At 40.8% G+C, this 27,645-nt stretch overlaps 1 protein-coding gene across 6 annotated transcripts in view; it reads right to left on the reverse strand.

Moving 5' to 3' along the window:
- Positions 1-13,425, reverse strand: part of lnx2b (ligand of numb-protein X 2b) — a 32,726-nt gene extending 19,301 nt beyond the window's left edge. The window contains exons 1-4 of one of the 6 annotated variants that reach the window (XM_077578630.1): positions 13,184-13,424; positions 8,094-8,195; positions 4,659-5,154; positions 1,467-1,660 (exon numbers count right to left, since the gene is read on the reverse strand). In XM_077578630.1, coding sequence (XP_077434756.1) covers positions 1,467-1,660; positions 4,659-5,047 — 583 coding nt within the window. In that variant the 5' untranslated portion in view covers positions 5,048-5,154; positions 8,094-8,195; positions 13,184-13,424. The other 5 variants (XM_077578628.1, XM_077578631.1, XM_077578627.1 and 2 more) reach the window with 5 other exon arrangements.
- Positions 13,426-27,645: the final 14,220 nt, after the last annotated feature.

The raw sequence follows: 27,645 nt of genomic DNA on the forward strand, positions 1-27,645 counted from the left end.
TCTGTTGAGAGTGTATCCATTTATGTTGAGCACTGCACTGTACATTGCGTCTTATCTTTGATAAAAATGTTAAAAATACCACACAGCATTGATAAGGTTGGGTGTTTTTCCCAACCTTATCAATCTCCCCGTTTCTACTGATGCCTGTGTTGAAGCAGAGGTGAAAGACCTTTGGCTGTAAATCTATGACATAACGCCGTGTCAATAGAGAGCGCGACACACGTGATGTTCCATCTTGCGGAGTAGAGATAGGTAAAACAAACAGGACAGTGAGGAGGACTAAGTTCCACGTGTAGTCACGCAGACCACATTGAAGCAAATACGCATTGCTTTTACTCGTTAGTCGTGTTTTCAATTCCTATGAAAAAACTATTTTGGGTGTTATCTTTCGGCTCCCGCATTTAATGCAGATTTATAAGCAATCTTTTTTTTTTTTTTACATGGGTTTAAAACAGGCAATGTGGAATTTAGAGTTGCATGCTTTTGTTGCAATACCACATACTGCCACAATGTGCCGGTCAGCACTGAGCATTACTGGATGTATGCTGTGTAATTAAGAGCAAGAAGAAGAGGCACAGAGAGCTGCCAACTCAACTCTAAAAACAGTTCTCCCCAAAAAGGAGACGGAATATATTGACTATGTTTATAGGTAGTCTAGAACCTTTTTAAAACCCAAATATTGGCAATATTAAGGTTCTGAAAGGCCACATATTGTGAACATGCAAAAACCTGAATATGCTCAAATTTCTCAAAAAAAATAAATGCGGTGGGTTTGCATGTGGGACTGAAAAGTATCCCCTGGGGTTGTCTGTAGTTCATTTGTAAACTACAGTCATTTCTGGACCATAATCCGCTACTTTTTTCACTTGCATTCGACCCTGCGGCTAATACAAAGGTGCGGCTTATCCATGAGATCACAAGGGGGCGCACTATAAAGGAAGCGCAAGAGCGTCAGGCAAAGCAAAACAAACCAAGTGAGCCCAAATACAGTAGAGAAGACAGATCTAGAGCGAGACAATTTGCGCCCTCATAATGGAAAAGAAAGTAGCGGGAACCCGGTGCGGTAACATTAAAACACCTGCGGCTTACAGTGGGGTGCGGCTTATATTGTGTAACAAACTCGAGTATTCTCCAAATTTAGCTAGCGCTGCTTATAGTCCAGATATGACTGTAAATGTAGTTCCAGACAGACTTGCAAGAAGCAGGCAGTAATTTTCCAGGCAAAGGGTGTCTGCTTAAAACAGCTGTAATTTGCTGCGTGTTCCTGCAGCTATGCTAATGATTCACCCGTGGCAGACTTGGGACTCGACAATCAGCAATTCTTCTGCGTCTACAATCACTCCCTCCAGACGGGGGATGGGCACAGCGGCAAAATCATCTCTTTTCATCTCAGCTAAACATTAGCCAGACATCTTGAGGGAACGACTTATGCACTAGAAGCGTCTTGATGACAAATGACTCCATACCGTCCTCGCTTTCTTCGTAGGCGGGGTTTATGAGTCCGGGATCGGGCAGGTCTCTGGCGGTGCTGCGCGGCGGTGTTTCTGAATGTTTAGCGTCAGCAGACAGATCGCCGTCGCCTTTGCGTCCCTTCAGTTCGTTCCAAGAGGGCCTCTTCCTCTTCTCTGCTTCCTCTCGGAGTCTCCTGAAAGCGGGACATCTGGGGGGGGGGTTGCGGGGTGGACAGAATACGATCAGGAAGAAGTGATGATGGCTCAATGACTTTTTTTCTTTTTTTTTTAAAAACATGGAAGAATAGCAGTTTTATGAGGTGCAATGAGAGGAGTGGACATAATAATGGAAAGGAAAAATACTTGTGCCTTAAACTATGTGGCAAGTTCATTTGTGTGTATTACAGGCAGGGTGTCCACTTGACTATGGAAAACTTTTATTCGATATTATCCACCTTAAGTCCATGAACCTCACTAGTATAATGTGTCAAAACTGCACTAGCAGTACTAGTATTATGCAGTTGTTTTGCTCTACTAGTAGTATGTCTTCCTACCCATATGCCAAAGTTGAGCGTACGAGTAGCCTACGTCGACCATCGGTAGGATATCAAGGTGGCGATAGGCCGGTATGTTTTTTTTTCTTTCAATGCCGATACGATACACATTATAAGAAGTCAAGGAGGCCGATAACCGATATTTGGAGACAATATTCATTTGCAGTAAAAAAAAAAGAAAAATAATACAGTAAACATTTTCTTTTAAACTATACTGACACATTGGTTTAAAAAATTATAACAAAAATTGCAGGGATCTTTCAAGGTCATTAGCATGTGTTAAGCTAAATTAAATAAGCAAGTAAATAGATCTCTAAAGTTTTCTACTGTGAATGAAATTTCAACATCATTTCTTAATTATTTTAAATAGGGTATTAGTATAATATAGACTTTAAGGTGGTTTTCAAGGCTATGGAATAAATGCTCAAACTGCTTTGCATACTTGAGTGAGCTTGTTCCTCACGGGCGAACTTTGCCCCCTGATTGTTTGCGCAGGAGCGGCCGCTGCCCGCCAACCACAACAGGCTGCGTCACCGCGGCCGACCTCGGACATGGGCAGGACATGAGCAGCACCTCGCTGGCGACTGATTTACAGATCGCCATGTTGCACAATCAAGTATATGACAGCAGTTCAAAGCAGGTCACATATTTTTATAGTGCACATGCACCACTCTCATGTTAATGATTTTCAGTATTATGAAATGAAGCAGAATGGGATACTTTTTTTAAACGCACACAGGGGACTTACATAATCTATGGCTGGTGTTGGGAATTCCACCCAATCCATAGAGTGCCCTATTTAGTGGCGTTGCCATTTTGCAGAAATGCAGGTACCTAACGATACGAGCAGTGAATTTACTGTATAATGTATGAATTACAAATGCGCTTACAGGCTTTTTAACAACTGATTAGAAAAGATCAATACCACTCTCCAACGTGCCCATTAAGCATTACACTGCAGCCATCAAACAGTTAGCTAAGCATTAAATCGCAATCAGGATGTGAAGCTAAACCTGTGTTTGATTTGTTGAATAAATGGCCAGACAGCGAAGTTGCCTGGCAACCGGCAGAAAGAGTCAAGGAAGTTTCTGTTCCCCAGCTGAGAGGCCGTGTGGCTCACAACGATCCCAGGATTAAACGCATGCATTTAAATGTGTGACTTAGTGCACCTTCGACATGCTATAGTAGAAAGATTAGCTCAGTTGTTAGTCTTTATGCTAAACTAAGGAGCTGTGGGCTTCGGCTGCATATTAAACTGACAAATCTTCTCACTTAGACATTAGGAAGGAGGAGTGTGTTTTCCCCCCAAGCATCACTACAAAGCTTGTTATGCACTTGCTCTGTTACACTTGAACCTTTTTGGTTATTGTTTGACATGTTCACTCTTAGGTATTATTTACTTGACCCATTCTGTACCGTGTAAGGGAACTTTAACTATATCATGCTTTCGCCGGGTTCGGCGTAAAAGGCAGAGGCGGAAGTACGCGATGCTGTGTCAATTGTGCCTGACAGATATTTTTCAAGTCAAAAATGTTATAATTTTTCTTTTAGGGGCCTTAACATGACGATAGATAACGCACCAATTTTTGTACCTTCGTCGGAAAATTGCGACCCTGCATTGGGTTTTGAGGCTCCACATACAAAATGTTGTTTTACTACGACTGAACACCAGCAATGGACAAATTCCTTGCACGCACAAAAAGTCTCAATGACTTTAGCCATTTTAGTTTGAGGAAGCCATTTGGGAGGCACACTGAAATCCTAATGAATTCACACAAAGATGCTCGATTATAAAGAAAATATTAACTCATTCACTGCCATTGACGGCTATAAACGTCAAAAATTCATTTGAACTATTTCTATTAATTTATTTACTTTTTTCCCCCACTTTTGTTAACAAGAGTAAAATAGTATAATATAATAGAGTAAAATAATATTTTATTTTAATTCAAATAAATTTATGACGTCTATAGCCGTCAATGGCAGTGAATGAGTTAATTACGATTATTTTGGTAATAATTGAAATCACAATTAGGACGCTCATTTATTTTTTGGTACAAGACAAGAAAATGTTTAAATGTAAAAAAATATTAAGACAAACAACATTCTTTGAAACACTATAATTATGCAAATTCCTTTTGAATGATTAAAAATAAATGAAATTAGTTATTTTGAAAATTGTAAAAGTTGCAAACGTATAAATTTAAACAACTCAAAATTAGTATTATTAATCTTTTTTTTTAAGATTATGCTGATTTTGTAATTGTGGAATGTGATAATTGAAGTTGTATTTGAATTTCGATTAATTGCACAGCCCTACAATGAGTGCTTATCCTATAAGTGAGCTTGCAATGCTTTTTTGACATTGCACAGTGATTTTATAGTTTTAATAAAGTGTGTTTTCACTTATTTATATATATTGTAATTTATTTACTTTTAACTACACCCCTACTAAAATAAGGGACAAGAATAGATTAATGCTAATAAGATAAATTGCGTTCATTTCATGAGAACTATTGCTTTGGTTTGTGTGTTTTTTTTTAACAAATTAAATTAGTGAAACCAGTATATTGATTTAATATTCCAGTCGATACTGCTGGCATTATCTAAAAAATGTTTTATTGACTTATCAAACAAGCCTGAGGAGGTTTACCTATTGTGCAGATGAGGCTGAAGTTCACAGCGTTGCATCTGCTGCTGGCACTCTGCATAGTAAGGACACATGACAGCCAGCTTGTCAAGCAGGTTCCTGACCAACAGGGTGGAGGGCCGACACTGGTGCAGCTGCAGCCTCTGGCGGTCCACGGGGCAAAAGTCCTTCTCTTTCAAGAAGCTGCCCAGACACTCAAAGCAGTAGGTGTGTCCACAGGGGGTGTCCATGGGCCTGATGAGGGGCTGCAGACAAATGTGGCACACCAGCTCGTCGTCCACATCGTCGGGATACTCGTACAGGTGGCTGTCCTGGCCCTCGTGCTGCTGCCCGCACTCCTTGCAGACCCTCGCCCAGGACAAGCCAGCAGTCTTGGTTTCTGCCGTAGACATCGTCCCTCGCAAATCCTCAAAAACGGCGCGTTCAAGTGAAGGCGATTGCGCTCAGGCGGTCGGTGTGCGATAAAGGGCCGACGGTCGCGCTACCTCCATGTCTTCATCTTCTGTGGACAGAGACGAACAGAGCGAGTTGAAATGAGGCGGTTGAAGAGCTACTCCCGCTCAAGGCGGCCACAGGAAATGACAAATCAAGCAAGCGATAGCAACATGGCAGCGCACTGCAGCTGCTTCCTCTCAGCGGGCTTCCTGAGGGACAAAAGGAATTCTCATTTCAGCTACAAAAAAAAAAAAAAAAAAAAAGTTGCTCTATATTCCACGGGAGGAGCTAACTATGAAATGAGGAGAGTGTGGACTGAAGTCAAACCGTTGCTAAATTAAGGAACAAAGACGTGGTGCTACGAGAGAGCGAGAGGTTTGAATGAAGTGGGCAGCAGTGGAGGTCCTGTCACTAACGGCCCCTTGAACCCAATCAGCAGCAGTCTTGCTCTGTGCACTACTTAATCTCCTTAAATTCTCCCTCAGAAGAAGAATGCTGAATAGGAACACATTCTTGGAACAAACATCTGACCTCCTACAACACAGAGAAACACATACTGTACTTAACCTGTTGTGGATTTCACAAACTATATGTAGCGATACAACACGCCGTCGACAGTATCGGGATTTGGGACACGCCTCTCGATTGATGATTTCAGTGAATCACACCCGGGTATATTGCTATATTGTAAGTACGTTTTTGAGGGATTTTTTTTTTTTTTTTTTTTTACACGACACAGGAAAGTCTGAGATTTACATATGCCAGCCTCAGTGCAGTACCATGTTTTGCCACAACAGACTAGGCAGCACTGAACTCTACTAGAATAGATGCAGCGTAATTGACTTTCCCGTGGCACGCCCCTCCCTTTAAATGCGACGAGCCGATGGGTGTTGGGGGCGACTACGTCATGCGAAACAAGTGACGTAGTATGTATCGTCTCGTGTAACGAGAGGCCAAACAGCCAAATTGAAATTATCCCAGTGTGTTACCTGAAGGTTTTTGCCCCAAATGTAAGCTTTTAAATTTAAACATGCACTAAAATGTCAAAGTAATGACCAGGACTTGTAGACAGCATTTGTAGACACCAGTTTATACAATTTATCGGCAAAAAAAAAGGTCGATTTAGTGTTGCGTTAGCCTTTAAAAATGTTGGCGTTTTCTTTCTTTATTTGTCAGTTTTATAGTCAACATCCACTTGAGCTTGACAAGATTTTGACGCATGCTTGTTCTAAGCCGACCTCTTATTTTGAAGAATTGTGCATGCCACAGAATCTTTTTTTCATTTCCTCAAAGTCATGTTGCAAGACGCGTGTTTTAATAGCGTTATTGGTGTTTGAATACAGTACGCTTAAATATGGTTAAAGCACGTGAGAATAGTAAATTCGTAAGTTGTTTTTTTTTCCTAATATGGTCTACATTGCTGATTTCCCCCTATCAAGTATGTCTGGAATATATTTGTTGCAATACACGGCTTTCACTGTAGTGTAATTGTCCTGTCATTTGGCACACAAAGTGCAGGTAGCAATAGGCGGACAGACTGTATCGGAATTTGGGACACACCTCTCAATTGTTGCCGTCAATCATGATGACATTTCGGATAAGCGCTTGTGGCCGCATTCAATGTGGATGAACTGCAAGAGAGACCGCAAGCTAGGCCTTCTCTCAGGACCAACTTCAGTCACAATAAGCCAAACATCTCCCACACAAACACTCCAATTAGACTTCCCAAAACAACCGGAGCTGTTGCATCTACAATTTATGCAATTCATATTTTTATTTCTCCGTTGACTTATAAAAGGCGGCCATCCAAATACCGCCGCACCGCGATTCCAACAGCAGTGACTTTGTCCAAAAGCACTACAAAGGTTTGTTTGTCATTTACCTGACATCCATGCATTTTTTTAAATGTTATTTCATTCATTTATTTATTTTTGAATCGGGGTCCACAGGTGAGCTACAGAGCAGCTGACTTTGGGCAACCCTGATCTGGTCATCTAAAGTGGCCACCAGTCAATCGCCGCTAACAGATTTACATGAAATATTTTTGTATGAAGAACATTTCTTGGCCATGATTTTAAAACAAATAATAAATACAGTGCCTTCTTCTTACACCACCCAACCAACTAAACGACGGTGCTGTTTGTAACCTTGAAACCGTAGAGAGTATGTCGGGGCCATCGTAAACCGAGGACCTTCAACTTGGGTCCGCTTAGCGCATGTGAATGGAAGAGCTACGGAAAACATGACATCAAAACAAACGTAAACATTCAACTAGTCAGAAATGCCAAATTGGGTGCACAAGGACGGATAAAATTGCTGTAAATGGCTTGAGTTCAACATGTGGAGTTGGAAGTAGAATGTTGGCTTTGTTATTTGTTCAGACTTGCTCACATTGGCAAGAAACTACTTTAGAGTGTTCTCTCTACGACGGCGGTCTTGAAGATAAGTCGCCCCCCACCGCCCCCCCCCCCCCCATCTGGGGTTATTATCCTCGTATTGTACTCACCAGAGATGGTATCTCCGATGTGGAGCGGCGAGCAGTCAAAGCACGCAAACACGAGACTCGAACCTAGCAGCTGCCTCCAGCCTCAATGAAACCAGAGCCCTGCCTCCCCTGCACACCGTCACGATAATGTCTGGGCGTGCACGTGTGTTGCGTGTGTGTGTGTGTGCGCCTGAGTGTGCCAGACGGAATATGTGTGCGCTGCACAGGCGGAAGGAATGCAGTGGTGATTTGGTGTAACTAGGCAGAGCGCAGCTCGGCCCGAGAGCAAAGTGTTCCTCTTGTCAGTGGCCGTAAGTAATGTGTGTGTGTGTGTGTGTGTGTGTTGTGTGGAGGTCTGCTGATGTTGCACTTTGTCAGGTGAAGTCGACTGAATGACTGAATGCAAACAAACGTCTGATCCGTGTGTTTTTCTTTTTCACTTGGTACAAGTGATACCTGCTCTTGTAATGGATCCTGTAGAAGGATCCTGTGACACACGCAGGCAGAAACAAACTCACCCAGGCTGTGACCCTTAGACGAGGGGGTGGGAAAGTAGGTACAGTGAAACCCTGTTTATTGACAGGGATACGCTCCACACACACCCCAGCATCTGGGGTCATCTGCAACATAGAGAACAGACACACACACCGTAGGTTTTACCCCTCTCACATTCCTAAATATTCATTTTTTTTCCCCCCCAAAATGAAATGGTGACATTGTTTAACTCATTGACTCCCAGCCATTTTCAATGAAGCAACACCCTTCGCTCCCGGCTGTTCTACTGGATTTTGACTGATTTTGTAAGGCCCACAGAATATTGTGTTCTATTGCTATAAAAACATGGGACCTTCCAAAAGAAAGATTAGAGTCTCTTCTATCATCAGGGAAAAAAAGTATATTTCTATCCTTTTCCGTTTTGCAGCAATTAGCATTATAATATACTAAAGTTTCATCATTATTCACAAATCTGTTTAAAACACTGGGAAAAAGAGCTTGTTGCAACATGGCACTGGCTGATCTCTTATACTCTGCTGCCACCTGCTGGCCGTTTTTCGTAACAAATACCATTGCTTTAAGCGACATCTTCAGATCAGAGGCTGCATCAAAGCCTTCTTTCTGTATGCTCTAGCATGAAAAAAAAAAACACATAAAAAAACTTATAAATACGTTTTTTGGGACCATGGCAATATTTAAAATACGTTTGTATATGTTTTTGGGAGCAAATGAGTTAAGTTTGATATCTTTGTTGATTGTTATGCAATAGCCGATAAAAGGAAAGCTTGCAAAATGAACGCATCAGATTTTGGCTTTGCTGTGACGTCGGTTCAACACTCGAAACACGTGAAAATTTTTTGGGATAAACAAAAGCTAAAACTTTGCATCAGCTGCCAGCGAAACTCTCTTGGAAGCAGAATTGTGTTGTGTTCTGGCACATTACGTGGAGGATGGCAGCTTCGTCGACATAAGCTTTCACACACGCTAAAAAATACATTTGCAAGTTATAAGCAAGACGACCACAACTACGCAATATTGGTCAGCCCACCACAGGGTTGCCGCGAGGGTGCTGAGTGGCACCTTGGAGGTGGCCGCCTCAGAGTGCACCGTGGCCGGTCACAAGTCTGCTGACGGACGGCTGAATTTCAATGGAGCCAACAATGAAAAGAAATGGCGGGCACAAGACGCCTACAACTACCAATCAGAGAAAAGTCTTTTCAAATCAAGGAGAAAAGCAACCCAATCGGAGTAACCTGGTCAAAGTGACCAAGCAAAATGAAAAAGGGCATCCTGGTCATTTTTCAACCCAAATTATCTTGCAAACCCGATAAAAGATTATTATGATCTTTTTTTGAGGCATGGGACCTTTAAAACACATTTCACGGTAATACTTTTAAGTACGGGTATTTCTTACCGCTGTTGTCACTTTCTCGCTGTCAAGAAATGGGATGCTTTTGTATAACATCACTTTGAGGAAGCGAAAAGACGACGACTCTCCCATGGTTATGAGTACGTTTAGTTTAAATTAAGAAATGCCATCACTCCATATGTGTATTAATTTAAAAAAACGAGTTGTATTGGCAGTTATGTAAGTAACGTGTATTCGTGTCACAAAGTCAAGGCGATGTCACTCTCCAAAAATGATGTCAGAAAGAATCAAACTATGAGGCGCTAGAAAAAGATTTAAGACTTAAAGTAATGACACAAAAGCCTTGAAATTCAGGACAGCGTTACACGACAAATCAAAGATAAGCAGTCTTTACTTTTCACAACAGTTTGTTGGCAGAATGTGTGTAATATTGGGTAAAAAAAATGGCCGATGACTGAACTGGGGAACATCTCATAATTTTATTTATTGCTGTGTTTTGTTTACAAAGTTCTAGATGTGTGTATCTCTCCAATGAAATAAAAGATTCATTTTTTTTATTTATTTAAAATTGTCCAAATTCTCTGATTTCAGCATATCAACAGCAATTGTAGTCCTTCATGAAAGAAGACTGATTATCTTCTGTGTTATGGTTTCATCAAAATAAGACATTTGCAAACATCTGTATTTACTTTGGAAAAGAACCGGTAACAACATTAATCCCCCCCCCCCCCCTTTTTTTATCAATAATACAAATACGAAGTACGAAATAAATCACTGGTTAATAAACAGTAATCAGGGGGAAAAAATGCTTTTGTGATACACTTTAATGCAAATTTAAAATAAATCCGATTAGTCAATTAATCAATTGAATAATCAATAGATTAATTGATTCTAAACATATTCGATAGTGACAGCACTATAAGCAATGTACCGGTATTCCTCTTTTCATTATTTTTTTCTTGTTTTTCTAAGGACCATAGTGGAAATGAACTGATGTTAGCCGTGCTAGTTAGCTAGCTTATTATACCAATTGTAGACATGCCAACTCTCATTGTAGGGATTGTGTTGCTTGCAATAAACAAACAAAAAAAAAACAGCTCCTACCGCTGATGGAAAGTTTCAGCAGTTACGAAACCGACTTTAAAATCGCGGAATTCCTACAAACCAGCAACCTGATCAATTCATGCCTAATTGGAAACAGCTGGAAGCTGCTCCTAAAAACACCACACACACACAAAAAAAAGAGACAAGCCACCAATGTCAAATCAAATGTTGTTCTGTCCTGTTCTGGAAGAGAGCAGGCGGTAGCGTAGCCAGGAGAAAGCCCGGTTTGGTTCCCACAAACTTCACAGCGTTGCCAACCACAAGTGCTCCCTTATCAGAGTCCATTTACAATATTTAAGATGTGAAAATCGTTTCTGTAAAAGGTTGTTCCATCTTCCTTCTTATGCACCTTGTTTTGAGTTGCTCATTAACAGCGTGTAGTTTCTCTCACCTGAGCAAAGACTGTTTTAGCCTGGAGATGTTGTCTTGCCTTAACGAGCAAACGCCTCCTCCAATTGAAATACCTTGCAAGTCGCAATCATGTGACAATATAAGCTTTTTCCACTGCTCGGAAGAGGGAGAATGTTGGTGGTCCGACAATGTCCTTAGGCCTCACCAGGGATTACGAGTCTGGGCCCGACCGCTCGCTATGACGATATCGTATACCAGTGAGTCACATGTCTCGCCACACCCTCACAGAAATCGGGTGACGCCACGCCAGACGAATGATTTCACCCGACCGTCAGACAGGCGATGCGTCAAATTCCGGATTACAAGCAAAGGAAATTGCACACAAAGGAAAGTTGATCAAACTAAGAAGGACGTCGGCATTTGATAATGACGTCATTGCGAAAAGCTTGAATGTGTCGATTTTCACCAAGGGACATTTCATTTTCTTCTTCTATTTATCTATATTCATATTTAGAAGATCCTAAAAAGAGCCTGTTGATCTTTCAAGATGGCAGCCTATTCATCTTCTAAATGGATATTTAATTACAAAAGAAAGCCATAAAGTTGTACAATTGGATGCACTTCAAAACATCTCAGATTTATTGTTGCTTATGTCACAACAATTCTGCATGCCAAATGTTGCGTTCCACAATCATCTCTTATCGCAGATCACCAAGTTGTTTTTTTTTAAAGGGGTTATTACAGTTCACAGGCAAGTCTGAATTTAGAGTTGCACACCTTCGCTGCAGAAACGTGCCACAACCCTGGTCAGCAGTTTCACACTGTGTATGGTTTGGTTGAACATTGAAATACATAATAAGTATTAGGGGTGTTCCAATCAGGGTCTTATGCTGCCGATTCTGATTATCCATGATTGAAATCGGATGATAGCGATCATATAAATTAGCTGCACATTTTTCAGAGCTGCTCACTAAAGATTTTAATAATCGATTAATCTGTCAATTATTTGCTATCAGTTCATTGAGAAATCAGATTACAAAAAAAATATTCTAGCCAAATTCTCATCCCTTTATTATACAAAAAAACAGGACATTATTTTAAATTGACAGTGTAGAAAATGCAAAAATATACCGTATATTATGATGAAGGGTTGCTACACTGCACAGAGGCTGATCGGCCAATCACGAATAATGATCTGTTGTTTAATGAGGCCGTTTACAGTAGACTGTGCCGCTTATTTGGAGAATTGTGCGAGCGAAAGTGTTTTGATCATTTCTTTAAGCGTTATATATTGTCTCCTATTTCTTGAACGTGTACGAATGGACAACTCCGATGCTACGTCACAAGTCAAAATGACGGTCTTACAAGGTGAAAAGAAGCCCTCCCGCTCATTGAAAAGCATTCGACTTTGGATCGTTGTCATTTGATTTGTGGGGATTCATATTTTGATTTTAAAATGTGATTAATTGTCATTTAACTAATAACTACTATAATCCACCTGGTTTATATAGTAGTCACAGGCAAAACGCAATACAATTCGCCATTTGTTTTCACACAATAACGAAAGCATTTTTGCGGAAATACCAGAAATGTTCGGAATTGTCAGTAGCGGGTCTGAAATGTCCAGCCACAAACAGGGCCTTTTGAAACTGCATTTTGAACTTGAACCAAGAACCATAGCGGATTCCAAAAAAGGCGCCATAAAGTCATAAAGACGGCAGCCATGACATATGACATGACATGTGATCCGAGGTACACAGACAGGTGCTTCTAATCACTTGAATTGGGGCTCTTCATGAAAAGTCTTTAGCAACACTTATTTTGTCATTGGCCAAATGACTGCGACTGTGATACTCGCACTTTCAAAAAGTCATAAAGCCATAAAGTTACCACAATTGGTCGTACCTGGACACAAAGGCTTCCAAAATGTCAGGCAGAACTTCCATGTCCTGCAGTAAAAAGTTCCTAAAATAAGACGTTTATGGCCCCTGCTTGTTTATCACCCCGCTCATAAATAACTCAGTGTCTCCATGTCAACGGTGGCCTCGAGTCGTTCATTACAATTTCAATGTAGCAGAAGATGTTAAATGAACCGAAATGAGTAAACAGTTCGACGGTATCGATCAGCTTCTTGACTTCGTAGCAAAAGCTAAACAAAGTAGTTGTAATATTTTCACATCATAAATTGGATTATTAAAACGCAGTTGATGTTTTTTGTCTTTCTTGGGTGTTTTTTTTTTTTACGGACAATAAAGTAATTTGTTCATGTCAGACAGAAACGCGTCTTACCTGTGAAGGGGTGGTTGGTTGTTGTCGTTTAAAAAAAAAAAAACTCTTCTACCCGGAAACGGCTAACACAAAGACGTCAGTCAGTCTGTCTTGTCAACGTGGGGCGAAAAAGACGAGCAAACAAAGAATATCGACGTGACCCCGGTGAGTTTCTCGTTATTATAATTATTTTTTGTCTCGTCGCCGGTAAAAAAGTCCCAACTCGCCGTCAGGTGTAGTTGGACGTGCTCGGGAGGAGGAGGAGGGACTTTCCCACGTAACGCACTTGAGACAAAAAAAAAAACAAAAAAAAAGAGAGAGAAAGTGAAGGCAGTCTCCATGTACACAAACATGGCGACTCTTCTATGTTTCTATCTATATTCTATATGATATGATATGTTATGTTCAGTAGGCCAAGTCGCGTTTGCCCAATTTAATTAAATCTAACACGACCTCATGAAATGCTGTTATTTGACACCGTCCGGGGTATTAATTAAATAACACCTGCGTTTCCAAAAATAAACTGTACTTAGCTTTGACTTACCATTACTCAAGAGTTTAGTTTGTTATTTAGGTCTTTATTGGCATAATAAACAAGTCTAATAACCTTTGTATATATTGAACAGTTTTATCATTTATGATTGCCAGCCCTGGTTGTTTTTAGAGCAGATTGAAGAAGATGATAAATCAAAAGAAGGCAAAAACTCCATCATAGATTGGCTTTAGCCAGAGCGGCTTGGTCTTAATTGGCAGGTAAACATGCTTGTCTCCACCTGTTGAGTAGGACTTAGCACTTGTGGCTAAAGCCAAACTGTTTGAGAGTTTTTACTTTTGTGGACGCGGATTCCCCAACCCTGAAAATCACTCGTCGCCCCGCAAAACTGTATAATCGCTTGGGATCATTTTCGAAAGCAGGGATTACCAACCTTTTTGAATATAGCCAAGGGCTACCGGTTCGATACACACTTCTGAAGTAACGAATTTTAAATTCATTATTTATGTCAATTATCTATCGACCATGTGAAGATAATATAAGCCATGTCGTCAACCGGTCAGCTCTTCTTTGGGATGCTAATGTTGCAAATAATGTGATCGATGTCACCGGTTGTAATATGTCCGAAAGGAAAAAATAACAAATCAAATCTTGACATGGCAATAGAGGCTGAAATGGACAATTCCGCTCATGCAGCCATTTCTGATATTTCCACGGTGAAAACAGACGGTGTTAGGTTCCATTTATTCAAAAATAAATCCAGTGGAAAATGTTAAGACAGCAATCGTGTATATTGCTTTTAAATAAGCTTTTAGTTGTGGGAATGCTCATTAGTTCCACTTTTCCATCTAAATGAATGGAGGGTACTTTCAGATAGCACTTTTCCATATAAATGTCAACTTGCTTCAATAATTCACGCCTCCCGGGTCCAAGTGTTCTTCTTATTTATTTATCTTTCAACTACAATTAATACTTTGTAATTTTCTCATAATTTCACTTTCAATTTACTTCAAATGTAGCATTTAGATTAGCATTCAGCTATTAGCATTCAGCTATTAGCATTCAGCTATTAGGATTCAGCTATTAGGATTCAGCTATTAGCATTCAGCTATTAGCATTCAGCTCTCAGCATTCCCACACATTTTCTGCAGAAATTGCACTTAGTCTAGTTTTAAATAAGCTTCTAGTTCTAATAGTGTTTCGGTTGTTGGAAAAGGCCTCGTTCACCCTGAACGCTCACCACTCATGATAGCTTCCCCTTCGCTATTAATTAGCATGGCGAGATTGAAATCAATGAGCCACTTCTTCCATCCGCTCTGCGGCTCCACTTCCTGCACTTTTCTGCATTGTCACCAGCAGCGAGTGTCTGCTTGTGCGAGCTGGCATCAGCAAATGTCGCTTTGTCTTGGAGCTTTTACTTCCATGGCCATAAATCGTCGGGGGGGGGGGGGGGGGCTGTCTTTCACAGAGAGGAGGTTTTATGGCACGAGGACTTCCCTTCCATTCTGCAGGGGGTACCGTACTTTACACCGTTCATGTGTCACCGTAGTGGCCACCAAACCTATCATCCACCCCCTCCCAAAAAAAAGACACCTAAAATGAGTCGGAAATCCCAAAGTCCTCATATTACACTTCAATATAGTCCAGTTTAAAGTTTAAAGTAAGAAAGACATTTTGTCTACTACGACAATGATATGCAATTAGTGCGGACACCGGTTGACCTCTAACGATGACAAAGGAATGAAAATAGAGGTCAAAGCTCCCCAAATCCTTACCGGTCATACAAGTGTAAAAATAAGCGAACATTGGTTTTAGTAAGTGTAAGAAGTTGCTGTTAGTGGCGTAAAACCAATAAAACAGTCAGTCTCAACTTGACTGCACTCCATGTATTGTGATTCTCATCCTCAAACTCTCTCTAAACGTGTTATTTAGGCAGAGACGTGTTTTAATAGCGCTATATAAAATTAGCGCAGCCCTCAAAATAGCCAGAAACAACCCCAAATAAATCACATTTTGTGCTCGCGTGTCAGCTTTTATTACGAAAGGTAGTGGTTTTATGGCAAAAAAAAACAGGGTTAACTACAAGTTGACAGTATGTTGGCATGTAATAAATGTGCACAGGGTGTGAAATATGAGGCCTGACAGTGTATACTTGAGCAACAGTGCCGCCCTGTGTTCAGATGAGGTGTTGTTGCTCATCAATAGTGATTTGGAACATTTTTCCCCATCAGGGAGAATTTAACTGAACACATTTGTCACTCCTTATTTCAAGCGGTGAGAAGTAACTAAGTAAAAATACTTCATTAGTAGGGCTGGGTTAAAAAAAATCAAATAATCGATATCCAATCGATTTTCCTTTTTGAGCGTGAGCATGAACCGATTATTTTAATATCTCTTTTTGCCATAAATTAACAAGAAAATGTAATTTTAAAGGCTGATTTTTTTTTGTATCTCACTGTTTTCTTGAAATTTACTATTCACATGAATTTAAAAGTATTTTCTTACATTGATGAAAGACCTGACGTAACTCACTCTCTTTATATCCACAATTATTGAATTAGAATTCTGAAAACATTTTCATCTCATCCATGCTGATGTCAATGTTTGTGTAACACTTAAGTGATTGTGAGACTGCTGAAATTAATACTTTGTCATTTTCACATGATTCATCTGTCAATTTACTTCATAAGCATTCAGTTTAGCATTCAGCTATTAGCATTCCCACGCAATTTCTGCAGAAATTGCACTTAGTCTAGTTATGATGTTATTTTAATTCATAAATAAATACTGTAATTTAACCACGTACTGCCTCTGCAAAATGTAATTTGGAATTTCATGTTTGTGAAACTTTTTTTTTTCTTTTCATATCCTTGATATTTAAGAAGAATTGATGTTCCATAGTTAATCAATATCGGATCAAACTGAAGTGAATCGAATCGGGGGGGAAATCGAAATCGAATTGACCGAACTCGTGTGAATCGAAATCAAATCGATTGAGGAAAAGATCTTGATTGGCTGATTGTTTAGGATCATGGCGACTTACAAGGCGAAGAAAAAGAAAAAAACGGCAAACAGTGACATCGAATAATGTGAAGCAAGTATCTGTACTTTACCACCTGTGCTGGTTTCTGATCTGGATGAGATTTATTTCTCGGAGCGCATCCGTCTGTCGTCTTTGTGGCAAAGAGTGTTTGTCAACATTGGATTTGATCAGGCACAGCTGGGAAACTTGCAAGGTGGGGGGGTGGGGGGGGGGGGGTGAAAGGACCCGAGACAAGGTAAACACGGAGCTAACAATACGCCACATCCTGACGCATCCTGGCTCTCGCCCGTAAGCGGTGTGTGCCTCCAAACAAGAGAGACGTTGTTTGTCTTTCCTGGGATGGGTAAACATCCTCGACACAAAACAGTTCGTTGGGGAGCCCGCGAGGAGAGAAACTCGCACCAACGTGGGCAGCTGCGCTCTCACTCCAGCAGCTTCTTTGAAGTGCCGCCACCACAACGCAGCATCATTTTATCTTCTTTCTTGGGAACGTGCACGTTACAACTCACGGGGTCCTTGTTCTGGATTCAGGCCTGGAAGGGGGCGGAGTCAAGCAACTCTGGTGACCCGTAATCTATTTTGGGATAAGCCCCTTGCAGTTTGTTTTCATTAAGAATTGTCACCTCTGCAGCTGCCTCGCACGATCAAAATAGAAGCGAGTTGTCTTGAGAACCGCGCCAATCAACAGCCGACCGATATTTTGACATTTTTATTTTAGTTCTAAACCAAACAAAATGGAGCTGGAGTGCTGCTGGCAAAACTTGGGGCTCTTGGGAGGGTTAAAATATTCCTCAAAAAATGCTTGTTGGAAAATTAAATGACATTTGTAGTAGTCAACCTGGAATTCTTTTGTTCAAGTCTGAAAATATACCTACCAAAATAAAGACTAGAGTCTCTTCTTTCATCAGGAAAAGAAAGTATATTTCTATCTGTTTCTCTTTTGCAGCAATTAGCATTAGAATATAGCTAAGTTTCATCATTATTCACAAATCTGTTTAAAACTGTGGGGAAAACAGCTTGTTGCAACATGGCCTTGGTTGATCTCTCGTACTTTGCTGCCACCTGCTGGCCGTTTTTGTAATAATGACCATTTCTTCAACCGTTCTCTGCAGAACGAGAGGTTGCATCAAAACAAAACAAAACGTATAAATACCTCTTTTGGACACTTAAAACATTTAAAATAAAACATATTTATATGTTTTGGGGAGCAAATGAGTTCATAATCGATAGATGAGTCGATTCTAAAAATGTTCGATAGTGTCAGCACTATAAGCAATTCATCTTTTGATTGTTTTTCTTGTTTCTCTAAGCACCATAGTGGAAATTAACTGATGTTAGCCATGCTAGCTAGCTAGCGTAATAATCGATAGATGAATCGATTCTGAAAAATATTCAATAGTGACAGCACTGAGTAGTATTAAACATCAAGATTATTAGGATTTCTACCACATTAGTGAAAATAACTGAATATGCAGAATTTATTGAGAGTCATTTCTAGACGACTATTTGAGTAAGTACGGATTCACGATTGTTTGTGTGAGACGGTCAATCCTGTTCTGCAACATGCATCATTACACAGAAAGGGTTCAATTCCTCCTTTCACTAATAATTAAAAGGGGGCTTGCTTTGATAAGTGTAGCATCTGCTGTTTTGGACAACTGTCGCTAAGTGGAAAGGACACCCCCCCCCCCCCACACCCTAACCCCTCACCCACACCCCTCTGGCCGCCAGCGGTTGCAAGACTAGCATCTTGCCCCGGAGAGGCCAGCCAGGCATTTGGTTCAGGCCGCAGCCTGTCTATGCAGCCCCCAGGCCTGTCTGGCCTCCGCATGACGCCTTTTCATCACCGAGTTGTGGCAGCGCATCAGCTGACGGCGCCGTGACGTGGAAGCGCGCGCTCAGTAAGCGGCCGTGGGTGTTTGCGGCCGTGATCGCGGCTCACCCGACCGACCCTGTAGAAAGAAGTCCAATCAGCGCGCAGGCCCGTCCGCGCTTCCTCTGCGTCAATTTGCTCAGCCCCAGTTTATCTTCAAGGGCTGGCTTGTTTGTACCTGCCGTGTCGTTCTGCTCGTCGGCCCAGCATGACACCCCGTAGCCCGGGTTCAGCCCCCGTGAGATCAAAAGAGCCCACTGATGCTTATCAGATAATATTCTTGTCCCCTTTGAGTCCAGCCTCCTCACACTGTTGACCCGAGCCGTGCACGCGGTTCCTTACGGCCCTTTGGCCTTTCCTCTTCTTATCAGCGTGATGGCCGGCCTGTGATAAGGCAGGTCCCGCCTGGGGACAGAAGGAGGCTGATGGACGCTCTTCTTGCCTCACTTGGACACAACGTGGCGCTTATCTTACCTTTATGAGTTTTACGTATTCGCCAAGTGGGAAAAGTGAGACATGTCTCGCTATTCAAATTGTAGTCTGGTGTGCTTTGACTTAATTGTACACTCTAAAAACAGTTGGGTCAAAAATGGACTTGATGGGTCAATTTGACCCAACTTTCTGCGGTTTTATACAAAATGACCCCATTTTTGGACCCAAGTAAAGAATCTGACCAATATTTACGAGTTGTTTTACACTAAAAGACCCATTTCTTGACTCAAAGTTGGGTCTAATGGACCCAAGTAGGGATCGGTCCATTTTTGACCCATAGTTGGGTTATTTTTCACAGTTGATTGTGTCATTCTAAAATGCCCTCTGGTTTTAATTTGATTAAAAAATGGATTAAAAGGAATTTGATTAAATTATTTGATTATTATTCAATTATTTGATTTGATTACATTTGATTATGTTATATAACGTAAAATGTCATATAATTGTAACAATTATGGGAAAAATATTCCTAATAATATTTTTTATAGCTACGTTTTGTTTAACAATTGCGCCGTTCTAAAATGCCCTCTAAAAAAAAATTATATAAAAAATTTGGTTTAAAAAAAAAAAGAATAAAAAAATAGATATAAAAAATGTATATAAAAATATATATATTTAAAAAATTTGATAAAAAATTGGATTTAAATTTTTTTAAGGGGCTCCAACAAATGTACGCAATTTCCATTCCTTTTTGTGACACTGATGGTTGGAACTTGCTAAAGTTGCAAGCCAAATGTATCTGACTGAGTCAGACAGACAAGACAAGACAAGACAAGACAAGATGGTGTCCAAAGTCACGACCCTGCCCTGACCTGGATGAAGGAAATGGTCACGCTGCTGGAGACAAAGCAGGCCAAAGGAGAGTCTGCGAGGGGCTGGCCGCTCGGCCCGCTAACAATGGCTGCGTGCTCGCTCGGAGACCTTTGGGAGCACGGGCCACACAAAGGCCAGAGAACCCGTCCCCCACCCCTTGCCCCCTCTCTGTCCCCCCTCCCACATTGCAATGGAGCTGGCATTTCACACTGGCCTGTGAACAGCCATTCAATCCAACTACTGTTTAACCCGACCCCTGGCCTACACTCAGACCGGGATGAGTCTGGCGAGACCTCTTTACAGCTATCTGACCTTTAGGCTGAGCAGGCCTCGGCTTCAGACTCTCACTTTGACATTTTTCCTAATTGTTGCGTCTCGTCAATAGAGCGCCTCATCAATATTATTACTGTGTCAGATGAATGTTTATGTGCAATCTGATTAGAGATAGACTGATAGGTTTTTTAAGGGGCAACACCGATACCGAATATCAGTAGTCGAGATCAATAACCGATATTTGGAGCCAATATTCGTTTTCACTAAAATGAAAAATATTGGCGTCAAAACTTTAACAAACTCCAACTCTTTCTTGTGTTCAAATATTTTTAAGCATACTGTATATTTATTGAACAACTTTTACGATTTGCAAATTATTCTCATTGTATTTAATTTTTTTTTTTTTATCTTGGACACTTGAGGGACATTCTAGGGTCATGAACCTGTTTTAAAAAGTTCACATTTAAAATGGTAAATGGCTCCCTATTGTTTTCTACAGTAAATAAAGATTTCCAAAATGTCTAAATATCTGCAGTGTTAAGTTTTTACTTGTCTAAGCTTTCATTTCCAACAAAATCTGACGAGTTCCCAGGTTCAGTTCTCTTATAACGTTAACTGAAAATAAATTTAAAAAAAAAAAAATGCCGATATTGTTGATCATCTGCGTCGATAATCAGTCTATATCCTATTATACACATTACATATTGCTGGTGTCGGACCGAAACCTCATAAGTCACAATTTGGTCAATTTCATATTTTTTCAAAAATGTATACTATTGGTCAGTCTCAACGTGGGTGTTAGGGCTGGGTTTTAAAAAATCGAATAATTGATATCAAATGGAATTTAATGTTTGTGGATTTTTTTTTTTATCATGTCTTTGTTTTTTAAGAAGAATTGATGTTCCATAATTATCAAATTGAACTGAATTGAATCGAATCGGGGGGAAAAATCGAAAAGGAATCGAGCCGAACTCTTGTGAATCGAAATCGAATCGATGGAAGAAATTTTAATCGATACCCAGCCCTAGTGGGTGTGCTATTTTTTGGGGATTATTGACCAGTATTATGTGTTAAAAATGGCTTGCTCACTTTGACGATGCAATGTTTATTGCAACAAAAATTTCATGAAAAGTGATCATTTTTGATATATTCCGCCCAACACAAAATGTTATTAATTACGTCTGTAGCATACTTGTCCTATTTAGTACTACATATCACATACTAATGTTCAGCATTCTAATCTTGAGTTCTTTAAAAAAAATAAAAACTTTTTAGATTAGATATCACATTCTACAAATTCCAACTCAATGCTGCTCCTTGTATTTGTCTGACTTGGTTATTCCCCTTCTTTTTAATATGAGCGTACGCGTCAATATAGCTGCTGTGAGAAGTGAATTTCCCTCACGGGACGACTCAACGATGGCCAGCATCTATCAATAAAGTGTCTGGAGATTGTCCCAAGAAGCAAAAGCCCCCTCGAGAACAAGAGACAGCGGCAGACCCCTCGTCTGGGTCAACTCCCCTCCAGCCGGGACCACATGACCCTCTCTCCTTGTCAATGGGCTGCTCCTCCCCGCTACCTGTCCGCGGGTCGGATCAAGGTGTGGGGGCCGCATATCAAACAGGCCGGGGGCTCCCTTTGATGTGGATGGAAACACAAACACTGATTTGAGGAGAGTCGTAATAGCTTATTTGTTCCCTTTAGTCATTCATTGAGCTGCCGCTCGCATGTGTATGCCTTCAAAGGGAGGCCGAGCGGCGCGCACCGGCCCGGCCAGGCCCGGTGGTACAGTAGCCGAGCGGGCCCTGAGAGCGGTCCGCTTGTGGGAAGGCCATCTGGCTTCCTCTTCCTTTAGATTTGATATTGATTTATTGGCTGTACGTGGCTAGATAAGGGAGGGGGGGGGGGGGGTGCCAGCTGCCACAAGTTCTCCACTGCATCCTGGTAGACAAAGGGCCTCCTGGTTATCTACATCCTGCTAAATAGGTGATGCGTCATTCCTTGTTAGGATTTACAGCTCCACCTTGTTTTTTTTGTGGTTGGTGTGTTGTGGAGTCTCTCAACTTTTACTGAGCCAAGCCATCGAGTTTACATTGGGGGAAATCTCATTCTGCTCCACTCACAGTCACAACAACAACAACAAAAGTCACAAAAAGTGGAACAAAGGTATGCACTTTCTGCCATCTAGTGGAATTAATTGTTATGCCCGTCACTAGTGACCTTTTTTATGTTTGTAAACAATAAGCACTGGGATACTTACGGGTGGCAGAAAAGTGATTGATCTGAACTGAAAACTCAACTCAAGAACATCCCTACCCCAAAGGTTTAGTTTTGGATTAGTTACCCCCGCCCCCACCACACACACACACACAATTTTTGTTGGTAAAAAAAATCCAATCAATACATCAGAATTTATGTGTGAAGGAGATGTCTTGACAGGGAAGATCGTAAGGCTGGTTGCATCGTAGCCATTTCTAAAGCGATTGTGTGGGAATCTGTTCTACACATCACATGGTTAGAGATGTTTTTGTCCCCATTTTGTCACAAATGTCACATTATCTTACATCCAGAAGTGGCAAATCCAAGTCCAGAAAGTAAAAACCCTGCCACAGTTTGGCTTTAGCCCTAGGTGCTAGCTAGCTAGCTCCCAAGCTAGCTCCCATGGTGCTTGTTCACCTGCTAGGGAGCTAGCTAGCTAGCTAGCAAGCACGCATCAGGGGCTAAAGCCAAACTGTGGCAGGGTTTTTACTTTCTGGACCTGGATTTGCCACCTTTACAGCTTATAACATTTTCCTATGAGAAGATCCTGTGTGCTCTGAGCTGTGTTAAGCATGAATTTGTGCGGATAAGAGAGTCTGAAATGGGCCAGAGCCGACATTATAGGTGACATGCTTGCAAATCTAACTTTGAATTTGAATGGGAAAAATTGACCACATTGCACGATTTACCATAAGGACTCCTTGCGGTGTCAACGGCGCGAGGCTCTAACATCTTCTTGGGCTCTTGTACCGAATCGCTTTTTTAACATGTATATTTTTACCACAAGCTTCGCCATTTCATTATATTGCAAAATGGTTCATTATTGTTGTCAAACATAATGTTTACTATATTTACTGCATTTCTATGGCATGGTGGCATGTGGTGGGTGCGTCCATGCATTTTGATTGGCTATCATTTGCGGTTTCTCACAGGTGTGTACTGTATAAAATGTTTGCTTTTTGTAGTCCTTGAGTAATTTAGCAAAATGGCTAGCCTGCTAACTAACATCCCATTCAGTGTTAAACATGCTCATCTGTGCCATTAATCAGAGCAGAACAGATTTAATATCCAGTCCCTCAATAACTATCTCTGAATTTCCACCATGTCTATTTTTTCAATCAACTTACCTGTTGAAATGTACATTAAGCAATTTACCACACGGAACATTTTCTTTTCCACTGACACTAAAGTCGTCGTCAAGCCATTTCGTCTCCGCCTTGACCAAATAACGTAAAGTATGCGTAACATCATGACAAAATGTGACTATACATTGCTGGCATCGATCAGATAGATGCAAAAAGAAGCGAGTTGTGAGTTGTATGATTTTCCCGCGCCCCAAGTGACATCACAGGGGTTGGGAATCACCGTATTAGTTGAAAACCAGCGTCGGCTCTAATGAGGTGCAAAATGACATTTGACTAACCATAGCAAACCCTGACGGCCTTTCACAGAAACTATATTGAAAAGTGCTCTCTTTTGCATAACATGTCTCCCATTCCTGCTAAGTGAGCCGGGAAGATTAAGACGGGGGGGGGGGGGGGGGGGGGGGGGTCTTGTTGGCAAAGGTGTCATCGTCAATTGTGTGCTTATGCCTGATTTTTCTCACCAGCGCAGCGCACCACCCCCAGAAGAAGACACACAGACAGACTGTGGTGTCACCATGCCTGTTTCTACGTTCGCCAACCCCCCCCCCCCCCCCCCCCTCTCCCCTCCAGCAGCCTTTCTTCATTGGGCCCCTCCCCTCCCAACACAAGCCTGTGATGTGACTGTCTCAGATAATGAGGTGAGAATTTTATTGCGGCCCTCTGTGATCCTGGCACCAGTCTGTGAGGATGACAGCGGGCTGAGCGCATCCCCCGCCCTCTGACCACCCCAGACCCCCATGTCATGGTGCAGGGCGCCCCCTCATGGCCAACATTGAAACTGAAGGGTTTTCCCGGTGTCCTATGGAAATTCCTTTGAGCAATAATCCCAGCAAAGTGTGGTGTTCCCTCTAGTGGTAGACAAAAGAATCACTGCCCTAGTACAGTTCTATAGTATTTAACTTTTTTTTTTGCATTTAATCTTTTAGAACTGTATTCTTATTTTGAATTTATATTTAGGTGAAATTTGTAGTACCTCCATTTTCCATATTACTAGTGAGGCAAAATTACAAATTGGCATTTTGGTGCTGCTATTAGGGTCCAGTAGGCTGCTCGTACATGACACATGTCCACTAGTTAGTTGCTAGTTAATGTGTTAACCGCTTACTTAACTAGTTGACTAGTTGATTGTGTACTAATAGGCCAGTACTAGCAGCATTATTAATGGGAAAAAGTTATTCGCAATCGTTCTACTAGTGCGGTGAATTGTCTTACTAGTGAGTGCAAACAGCATGTACTAGTTCACTCTTTGTCCACACTAGCGTTTAGTGAACATTTATTCAATATCCTATCAATATCCTTGTATGTGACACATGCATGCCTACTAGTGAGGCCTAGTAGTGTGCAGCACAGTAGTTCACAAGTAAAGCACCTGCATACTGCTTGGACAAGTGGTAGATGTTTAACTATAGTAGGATTTTGGATCATTACTAGTAGCACACATTTGTCAACTAGTTCCCAATTTTACCTCACTAGTAAGATTTAATTGCCCTATTTAGCATGTCAAAGTTGTCTTACTAGTGAGGACAAAGATCGTACGTGGAGCTGTATATCAAGGACTAGGATGCTACTAGTGCATGACACATGCCTACTAGTGTGGGGCATAGTAGTAAAACTAGTGCACAGTAGTTTCCTGGTAAGGGTTAATTACATATGAGTAAGCCAAAAGTGGCACTCGTAGTAGCGCAGTTGTATTGAGTACGAAGAGCGTACTCGTCCACGGACCTGAAGCGAAAGATACCAAGAATACGAGTCAACGCTGACTCAACTTTGCACTTAGCGCACTTCAAAGTGAGACATGGAGGGGGCGGACTTGCGCATGCCATGCGGAGGGAGAATGACAATGCCTGCTGGGCCTGAGCGACATGCCGCTACCCAAAGACACAAAGGCCCGCCGCCTGCTCCCGCCGCTGAGGAAGGGCTCATTCAAGAGCGCCGATATACATACAGGAAGCTCGCGGCCTAACTCTATTCTATACAAATGACCAGGGACACAGGAAGACGGACAGACGGACAGTCGGACAGACAGACAGGCAGGCAGGCATGCAGGCATATTGTCACACTGACCTGTCTGACTATTGAAGCATTTATTGATAAGAAAGACCACATCAAAACACTTATCATTGCCTTATCAAGTGGATTTTAATCAGTGGTGGGCGGTGCGTAGCGGGGACTTACCAGACTTAATCCACCTCGTAAGGCCACCACTAGCCACGAGTAATCAACACCCACTCATAAAATTGACTTTGTGACAAAACAAAGAAAAATGTGTTTTCTTGCTTTTTGTTCAAATGAAATCCACAAATGAGAAAATCCTGCAGTTGGGAGACTTTGTATTTCAGCCAATGTTATACTGTACTGTAATTGCCTATGAATGCCTCAAGATGGCAGTAGCTCTATACTTGTTTGTAGCGCCAAGGAACAATGCACCAAAATGCCACCAGAGGAAGCCAAAGCAAAACTGTTTTTGTATAAAAAATAAATAAATAATTAATGCAGTACAGTAGATGAATTTGATGAGGATCAGTTTATGTTCACTTTATACAACCCACCAATACTATATATATATATATATATATATATATATATATATATATATATGTATATATATATATATATATATGTATATGTATATATATATATATATATATATATATATGTATATGTATATATATATATATATATATATATATATATGTATATGTATATATATATATGTGTATATATATATATATATATATATATATATATATATATGTATATGTATATATATATATGTGTATATATATATATATATATATATATATATATATATATATATATGTATATATATATATATATATATAAAACAATCAAACAGAATATATCGGAAAATAAAAATAAATACAAAATAAAATATAAATAAATACAAAAACAAATAATAAAATAGTGATAAAAAAAGTAATAATAAAAAAACTAAAATAAAAATTCTGACAAGACAGAAAACTCTAACATCCATGTGTACACGTAATGGAAGCAGTGTAGCCAAAAGAAACGCTACAAAGTGAAGAGGATAAACTATTAGGGATAAATAAGTACAATTTCATGGGACAAATACCTTTTATGAGAATTTACTGCAGCCAGCATGTCGTGACAAAATGTCCTAAACTGAAGAAGGTGCAACGTACCATCCAGCGTTATGATTTTCGTGTGATCATGATTTTGTATAGAAATTCAGGATCACAGACCAGGATTACCCCCAGCAGGCGGTGAAAGGGCCTGCCGAGGTGGCCCGCCTCTCATTTCCTCTGGTGGGCCCTGTTATTCTACAAGTCTTTTGTGGAGAGGGCCAAGTGGTGCGGACAGAAGAGGGTGGTGGCGCTTGCCAAAGGCGCGGAGAAAACAAACAAACAAGACGGCTAATCCCTGCTGATAAACACACAGCGTCGCAAATTTCTCATTTGAAGGCACAGACGGAATCAAAAACAATTTCACCCCCGACAGGAAATCATGTAAAGAGAATTCAACTCTGAATCAGAATCTGATTCTGATTCTGAAAACACGGACACCAGAAGCACCACATGCACATTTCATCGGTAAGAATGTGATAATAAATTTTCTCTTATAAGGTGCGTATAACTCTAAGTGCTATACTCAAAAGATTTGCCTGCATCATTTTCCAGAACCATCTGCAATTAAATGAAAGCAAAGTGTTCACATTATAGCCTACTCTGAATGAGCCATGCAAACTGTGAAGTTCGGTCTTTGAGAGGCTTTCATGACTCCATACAGGGATACGTGCTGGCGTAAACCATGCACTGATAACAGTGCTTTCAGCCAAAATCAGACCGAAGATGTCAGTAACAGTGGCAACGCAAGATGGCTGCCCTTGACGCTCATTTCAGTATTTTGTTTTTAAATAGATTAAATGTTATACAATATGTTAGATTAAAACTAAGTATCTTGAATAAATTGAAAATAATTTAATAATTACTCTACTCACCTTTATTTGTAGGACTGTACCTAAATAGAAATCGAACATAAAACAATTCAAACTGTGATGCAGACGTTGCCTCATAGCGCCCTCTAGTGTATCCTTGATGCCACTTCGGCTC

Source organism: Vanacampus margaritifer, chromosome 10 (assembly GCF_051991255.1).
Source record: "Vanacampus margaritifer isolate UIUO_Vmar chromosome 10, RoL_Vmar_1.0, whole genome shotgun sequence".
In the NCBI taxonomy this organism is placed as follows: domain Eukaryota; kingdom Metazoa; phylum Chordata; class Actinopteri; order Syngnathiformes; family Syngnathidae; genus Vanacampus; species Vanacampus margaritifer.